This window comes from Carlito syrichta, unplaced genomic scaffold (assembly GCF_000164805.1).
Source record: "Carlito syrichta isolate Samal-C Ts95f unplaced genomic scaffold, Tarsius_syrichta-2.0.1 Scaffold315077, whole genome shotgun sequence".
Lineage (NCBI taxonomy): Eukaryota > Metazoa > Chordata > Mammalia > Primates > Tarsiidae > Carlito > Carlito syrichta.
The window spans coordinates 496,792-504,101 of record NW_007259173.1 but is presented as its reverse complement, the minus strand read 5'-3'; the positions used below and the strand labels follow the sequence as shown (position 1 = coordinate 504,101).

General features: G+C 53.0%; 1 protein-coding gene across 1 annotated transcript in view; it reads left to right on the top strand.

Moving 5' to 3' along the window:
• Nucleotides 1-6,986, top strand: part of UCP2 (uncoupling protein 2) — a 7,211-nt gene extending 225 nt beyond the window's left edge. Inside the window, exons 2-8 of the mRNA XM_008072274.1 lie at nucleotides 1,042-1,198; nucleotides 3,858-4,078; nucleotides 4,246-4,456; nucleotides 5,288-5,482; nucleotides 5,565-5,666; nucleotides 6,024-6,204; nucleotides 6,547-6,986. Of these exons, the coding sequence (XP_008070465.1) occupies nucleotides 3,953-4,078; nucleotides 4,246-4,456; nucleotides 5,288-5,482; nucleotides 5,565-5,666; nucleotides 6,024-6,204; nucleotides 6,547-6,661 (930 nt within the window). The 5' untranslated portion in view covers nucleotides 1,042-1,198; nucleotides 3,858-3,952 and the 3' untranslated portion in view covers nucleotides 6,662-6,986. The remainder of the gene's footprint in view (nucleotides 1-1,041; nucleotides 1,199-3,857; nucleotides 4,079-4,245; nucleotides 4,457-5,287; nucleotides 5,483-5,564; nucleotides 5,667-6,023; nucleotides 6,205-6,546) is intronic.
• Nucleotides 6,987-7,310: the final 324 nt, after the last annotated feature.

Genomic DNA, 7,310 nt, shown 5'->3' with positions numbered 1-7,310 from the left:
CGGCCTCGGCCGGGCCCGCCCCGCGCCCGACACACCTGCCCCACGCCGCCCCCAAGCCGCGCGCGCCTCCCGCTCTTTAGTTCCCTAGCTTGTACTTTTCCGTTCGGTCCTTGGTCCTTTTTCTCTGTCGCCCAGGCTGGAGTGCAGTGGCACGCTTACAGCCACCGCAGCCTCGACCTGCTGGGCTCAGGCGATCCTTGCGCTTCAGCCTTCCAAATGGCTGAAACTACAGGCGTGCGCCACCACGCCTGGCTAATTTTTTTATTTTATTGTAGAGATGAGGTCTCGCCATGTTGCTCAGGCTGGTCTCGAGTCCGTGGGCTCAGGCAGTCCTCTCGCTCCGCCTCCCAAAGTGCTGGGATTACGGCTGTGAACCACCTTGTCCTTGGTTCTTTTTCTTCCTCTCTCTCTCTCTCTCGCTCTTCTGGACTCCTTTTTGTTCTTTCCCTCTCGCGTTCAATTGGGTACCCTTCGAGCCTCCACCCTTCCACTCCTTCCTTTCGGCCACAATGCGAAGCCCCGCCTTGGGTGGGGGCCTTTGGCACAGCCAGAGTGACCTCTACCTCCCTCGTGGCTGTTTCTGCCTCGAGGAGGCTTTGAGCTGCTTGTTCTGGCCTCTGCAGGACCCAGTCCCAGGCCCTCCACCCTTCTTGCAATCCAGCCTGGACCCTAGCCAACTCCCAGAGAATCTCTGCCCCATCATGACCCCCTGACAACTCTCCCACTCACCAAAGTCTGATGACTGTGTTGGGGGATGCTTATCTAGAGTACTGAGTGTTACAAAAACAAATCTGGAAGAGGGTCAATTTGTGATACTAAGCTGACTAGAAGAAGGGGCACTCCTGGGCTTATTTTCCTTCCCCTGGTGTATGCACTTAGTCCCTGGCTGCCCTGGGTGAGATGGGCTCTTGTTCCCCACCTGCCTCCAAGGCCAGGTCTGAGTGGGCTTGTGTGTCTTGGGCAGGTGGCCTTTTCCTTGCTGGGGATGGTCCTTTGAGGTGGATTTCCTTTGTAAACTCTCCCCCTTTGCCTCACCCACAGGACACATAGTATGATCATTAGGTGTTTCGTCTCCCAGCCATTTTCTATGGAAAACCAAGGGGATCGGGCCATGATAGCCACTGGCAGCTTTGAAGAATGGGATGCCTTTAAAGAAGCTTGATCTTGAAGGCCTCAGTGTGAGACCTTACAAAGCCGGGTAAGAGTCCAGACTAAGGGAGGTCTCCTAGCTGCCTCCTAGTCCTGTGATCTAGGGTGAGAGTCAACAGGACATCAACAAAAATAACTACCATCATCGCTCCAGTGAAGTGACTCTTCGTTGTTCACAAAGGACTTTCATACATCCCTGGTCTCAATTCTGGCCCTTGAGCCAATGATAAGCCAAAGATGGTGGTATCCATTTTATAAAGTAGAAAACAGGCCCAAGCGGAACAGTGATTGGCCCCAGGTCACCCTGGGAGTCAGCAGCAGAGCTAGGACAGAAGCTTTTTGTTCTAACTTCATATTGTTGACTCTAGCTTTTAACTGTCCCTGAGACAGAGATTAGTAATCAGATGTACTTTTTGGGCTCTGAAACTGGTTATTTCCCAGGGACTAGAAAACATGATGAACTCTTTCTAGAACTGAATTCTACTCTTCTTAGTAGGCCCGTTAGCGTGGGTGACCTTTGCCACCTTTCCCACCCCTCTGAGGGACCTGACTTTTTGCAAACCTGAGGCAACATTCAAAATGGCAACTGGGCCTCTGCATACTTGTCTGTGAGCTGGGCAGCAGCAGGGTCTTATTCTTGTCTGGCCTTTACAATACCATGCAGCCCAGCTCAAAGTCAGGCATGTGATAGACATCATCATGTTTCTTTTTTTTTTTTTTGAGTTGAAGTCTCACTCCGTCGCCCAGGTTGGAGTGCAGCGGCATGCTTCCGGCCACTGCAGCCTCAACCTACTGGGCTCCAGCGATCCTTCCGCTTCAGCCTTCAGTAGCTGGAACTACAGGCGCGCGCTACCACGCTCGGCTAATTTTTTGATTTATTGTAGAGATGAGGTCTCGCCAAGTTGCCCAGGCGTGTCTCGAACCCGTAGGCTCAGGCAATCCATTCACCTCAGCCTCCCAAGGCATGGGATTACAGGCTGAGCCACCGAGCCCAGCTGACATCATCATATTTCTGATGCCCAGAGAAGGAACACAATTTGCCTGACGCTTCTCAGAACTGTTTAATTGGCATGAGAGAACTTTCTTTGTGAAAGGCCCTGCCAGTGCCTGGGGCTGAGAAAGCAACAGAAAAGAACTAAGGAGTTGGGCAGCAGTGCAAAGCAAATATAATGAGCTTGAAAGCCTGTAGAGGTGGCTCTTACTAAGTTCCCTTATCCAACCAGAAGTAAGAGCTGCTACCTCGCAGGGCTGCTCTGAGGATTAACAGAGTGCCCTGGGCGTTGGGATGGGGAAGGGTACAGAGTACCTCCTGGGGAAAGGGAGCATCAGAGCAGTGTGGCTGGGGGCACCTTCATCAACCCATTCTGTCATTTGAGCACAGTCTTCACTGAGCCTCGTGGGCCAGGCTCCAGGGAAACATGAAAGAGGGTCAGGCTCAGCTCTGCAGGAGATCCCAATGTGGTTGCTCTTGGTTTCCCTGTTTGCCTCAGCTACCTCTGGTGAGAAGCCCAGGGAGGAAGAAGCTGGGTCAGCTGTTTGTTTTATGGGTCTCTGTGTTCACAGTTGACTCCCATCATATCCTCCTTCCACAAGCCAGTTCCTTTCTACGGAGCCACAGAGACAGGGACAGCCAATCAGGCTGGACTCAGAGCAGCTGCTCCTATGAAGTCAGAGAAGCAAACCCAGGGGAAGGAGAAAGTCACCCTCCCCCACTGGGGTGTTGGGCTCACTTCCTCCTGGGGCATCTCTGAGAACAAAATGGAGCTTTTGGTTTCCTGTATCACTCTTCATAGCTCTACACCTCCCCACCCGTGCCTCTCTTGTGGTAAAGGTGTAGATTCTCTATAGTAGAGAGAAGGAAACTGACAAGAGAGAGAGCAATTTTCCCTGAATCAGTGTTTACTCTTAGCCCCAAGAATCACCTAGCATCCTGAAGACCCAGCTAAATGTTACCTTGTCTAAGTCGTTTCTGATCACCCAGACTTCCTTACCACTCTTCCAACAAAATTAGTTGTTTCTTCTGCATTTTGAAAGTATGTCCTGCAAGCCCCAAATGCAGTTTGAATCACCTGCCTACCCCTGTACCTGACAATAAGCACCCTCTAGGGTAGACATTGTTTCTGGTGTCTCAGTGAACCAGTGCCCAGCAAAGCAGATTTACTGAAGGAATGACTAGAGAGCCTAGGCTGTGTGGGGGATGGGGGAAGGAATTAGACTTATGGGTCTAAAGGAATTGAACTGGTCATCTTGTCCCTTCCTTTTCTTCTTGGCTTAAGTAATTCAGACTCATGGGAACTGCTCCTTATTAGAAGTCCAGAAGATAGGCCTGTGACTGAAACCTTTCTCCACTCTTGTCCGCTCTCCAGATAGCTCTGCAGAAGCAGGAACGTGGGCATCATCAGTGAAGTCTCTGCTCCTAGCGGACAGAGAGAGCTGGTTCAGTGACTTTTTGTGAGGCAGCACTAGGACAGCCCTGGTCCAGACTCTCTGTGTAGTGAAAGGGAGGTAGCCCTTCGAAAGCATGGACTTCTTGAGCCGAGATAGCTTCACCAGCCCCTGCTTGAGTACCTCTGGAGCTCACTCCTATTTTCCCTAGAGGGGCTGCTCTGAGTCCTGCTTAGGAAGTTGGTGCTCTCAGGGAAAGTGGAGTTGGTGAGCAGGGAGGGCCTGGGGACACTTGCTAATGGGACTTTCCTCCCTTGGCTTAGATTCCGGCAGAGTTCCTCTATCTCGTCTTGTTGCTGTTTGAAGGTGCCCCTTCTCCAGTTTTTCTCCATCTCTTTGGAGGTAGCAGGAAAGCATCATGGTGGGGTTCAAGGCCACAGATGTGCCCCCTACTGCAGCGGTGAAGTTCCTGGGGGCTGGCACAGCCGCCTGCATTGCAGATCTCATCACCTTTCCCCTCGATACCGCTAAAGTCCGGCTGCAGGTGAGGGGATGGGGCCTGAGGGTCCTGATGGTGTATAGTCTGCTTCCTCCCCAAAGATACAAACTCCTCAAGGGCTAGTGAGGTGTTTGGGACAGCAAACCTTGGAGCATTAGGATGGCAGGAGGTGAGGAGGGCAGCCTGCTTCCCACCCTGTCTTGGCCTTGCAGATCCAAGGAGAAAGGCAAGGGTCAGTGCACACTATGGCCAGTGCCCAGTACCGCGGCGTGCTGGGCACCATCCTGACCATGGTGCGCACTGAGGGCCCCCGAAGTCTCTACAACGGACTGGTTGCCGGCCTGCAGCGCCAGATGAGCTTCGCCTCTGTCCGCATCGGCCTCTATGACTCTGTCAAGCAGTTCTACACCAAGGGCTCTGAGCGTGAGTATGGAGCTGGGCCACAGGCCCTTTGGCCTTTTTTCCTTGGTGATGAGTGATCTTAGTTCATTAACCAAACAGCTCCTTCAGGCCCCATGATCCCTAGGAGGAACAGAGAACTAGAAGGGGCCCTGATTCTCCATGTGATTCCTGAGTACCTGGGCTATGCCAGGCTTGAGCAGACATTATCCTGTGACAGTCCTCACCACCACCTTGGGGAGAAGGTGGTATCTATCATCCCAGTGTTACAGACGAAGAGACTGAGGCTTGAAGTGGGGATTGGGAGGACTTGGCCAAGGGCACAGTGGGGAGCCAGAAAACACACCCAGGTCTCTTACCTTAAAGGTCAGCATTCTTCCATCTCCTCTCCTTAGCATGCCATGCCAACATTCCATTTTACACGTGAGGAAACTGAGAGCCTGAAAAAAGTTTGACTTTCCCAAGAGCACATGGCAGGGAGAAGCAGATCCAGGATGAGAACCCAAGCCTTAGGAGTCCCAGTCCATCAGAAAGCCACTTCTTTCTGAGCCTTGGCTTTCACGTTTGTCAAATGGGAATGGTTCTGATTTTGCAGGCCTGTTGAGCGAGTTAAATGAAAGTGCTTTATGAAAGAAGCACTTTCTCCATTTGTTGTTATTCCTTGCTTTTGTCCCTAGCAAGTAGTAGACATTCACAATGATATTTTGTTTGCTGTGAGGAGTTCTAGGAGTGAGAGTTTGTCTGGATCTTATTCCCAAAAGCAGGAAAGGACAGTGACGTGGTTTTGGTGAGGAGGGATGAGGTAGAAAACAAGTATGAACCAGCTGACCACTGGCCTCCATGGTTTGCCCACAGATGCCAGCATCGGGAGCCGCCTCCTAGCAGGCAGCACCACAGGTGCCCTGGCTGTGGCTGTGGCCCAGCCCACAGATGTGGTGAAGGTCCGGTTTCAAGCTCAGGCCCGGGCTGTAGGTGGTCGGAGATACCAAAGCACTGTCGATGCCTACAAGACCATCGCCCGAGAGGAAGGGTTCCGGGGACTCTGGAAGGGTGTGTATACCAGTTGTTTTCCTGTCCCATTTTCTTCCTCCCCTGTTTCCTGGTCTCACACAGGCTCTCCTTCCTCCTATAGGGACCTCTCCCAATATTGCTCGTAATGCCATTGTCAACTGTGCTGAGCTGGTGACCTATGACCTCATCAAGGACACCCTCCTGAAAGCCAACCTCATGACGGGTGAATTGGGGTAGATGGTGCTGGGTCTTGCCCTTTCCCCAACCCAGGAGCAGGTGTGGGAGTCTCCTTGACACCTGAAGACTCCGTCTTTTCATCCTGTTTGCCCTTCGCATAGAGTGAGATCATACCTCTTACCTGCCATGTTGAAGCCAGCTGGAATGAAGCGCCCACTCTGCATGTTGAGGAACTGAGGCTAGATTGGCAAAATGACTCTTAGGCCCCCAGAAAAGGTCCCAGCTAAGGTCCCAACTGAGTCTCTGAATCTTTAAAACCATGAGAACTCTTAGCTACTTAAGTACTTCCCTTCTGGGATGATGAGTGAGGAGCCTGACTGCCGTGCCTGTTCCTTCTTGGCAGATGACCTCCCTTGCCACTTCACTTCTGCCTTCGGGGCGGGCTTCTGCACCACCGTCATCGCCTCCCCTGTCGATGTGGTCAAGACGAGATATATGAACTCTGCCCTGGGCCAGTACAGCAGCGCTGGCCACTGTGCCATTACCATGCTCCAGAAGGAGGGGCCCCAGGCCTTCTACAAAGGGTGAGCTTCTCATCCACCCCACCCAATTCCAGGCCCATCCTGCAAGTGGGAGAGGACTACCTGGAAGTGAGTAGCAACCAAGCTGAGACTATTTGTGGTCCTGGTCCTGGTCCTGGTCCTTCACCAGCATTCACTCTTAATTCCTTCCAGAGTTGCTGCTATCGCTATTTTGTGGGTGCTAAATGGAGACTCAGGGAGGGTTCTTGCTCATCGCCACACAGCTGTGAGGCTCAGTTCATTAAGTCTCCCAGCCTTCTTTGGGACAGAGCAGCTGGGTTGGATTGGATGCCAGGCTCAGTGAGGGAGGCGGTGCCCCTGTGACCTGTGTTTTCTCTCCCCTAGGTTCATGCCCTCCTTTCTCCGCTTGGGTTCCTGGAACGTGGTGATGTTCGTCACCTATGAGCAGCTGAAACGGGCCCTCATGGCTGCCTGTACTTCCCAAGAGGCTCCCTTTTGAGTCTCTCCTGCTGCTGACCTGATCACCTCTGGCCGTGGCTGTAGCTCCGGCCGGGCCCTCCATCCCTTTTTCTCCCTCCCCTTCCCTCTTTCCCCCTTTTCCTTCTGTTCCTTTTCCACCACCTCCCTTCTCCCCACATTATCACCCCCTTCCCTACATTATCTCCCCATTGTCTCAGTGCTGGTGGAGTTGACATTTGACAGTGTGGGAGGCGTGGTACCAGCCAGGATCCTCAGCCCTTGATCCCATGCAAAGTTCAGCCCGAATCTTCATTCTGCCTCCCAGCCCAGCCCACAATGTCACCCATAAAGCAAGCTCAACCTTGGTGTCTCCTCCCTCTCTTGTAGCTGTTACCAGAAGTCTTGGTCCTGTGGGCCCTTTGGCACCTGGTGGGCAGGGCAGAAGCCACCTGACTTTGAAAGGGTGTGTGGCCCACTTTCCACCTCTGGCATTTAGTCTGGGGCCCACGACGGTCCATCTGGTCCATCTCTCTCCAGACGCACACCCTGGGCTGAGGTGGCAAGTGGAGGAGCAGCCGGAGAAACCAGTGGCTGTGCTCTTGCCTCCCCTGGCCTTGCCAGGCCACTTGGCTTTCACGCACTCAGCACTTGGTGCTCTAGTGCCTGCCTTTCCAGTCCCAGCTGGCCCC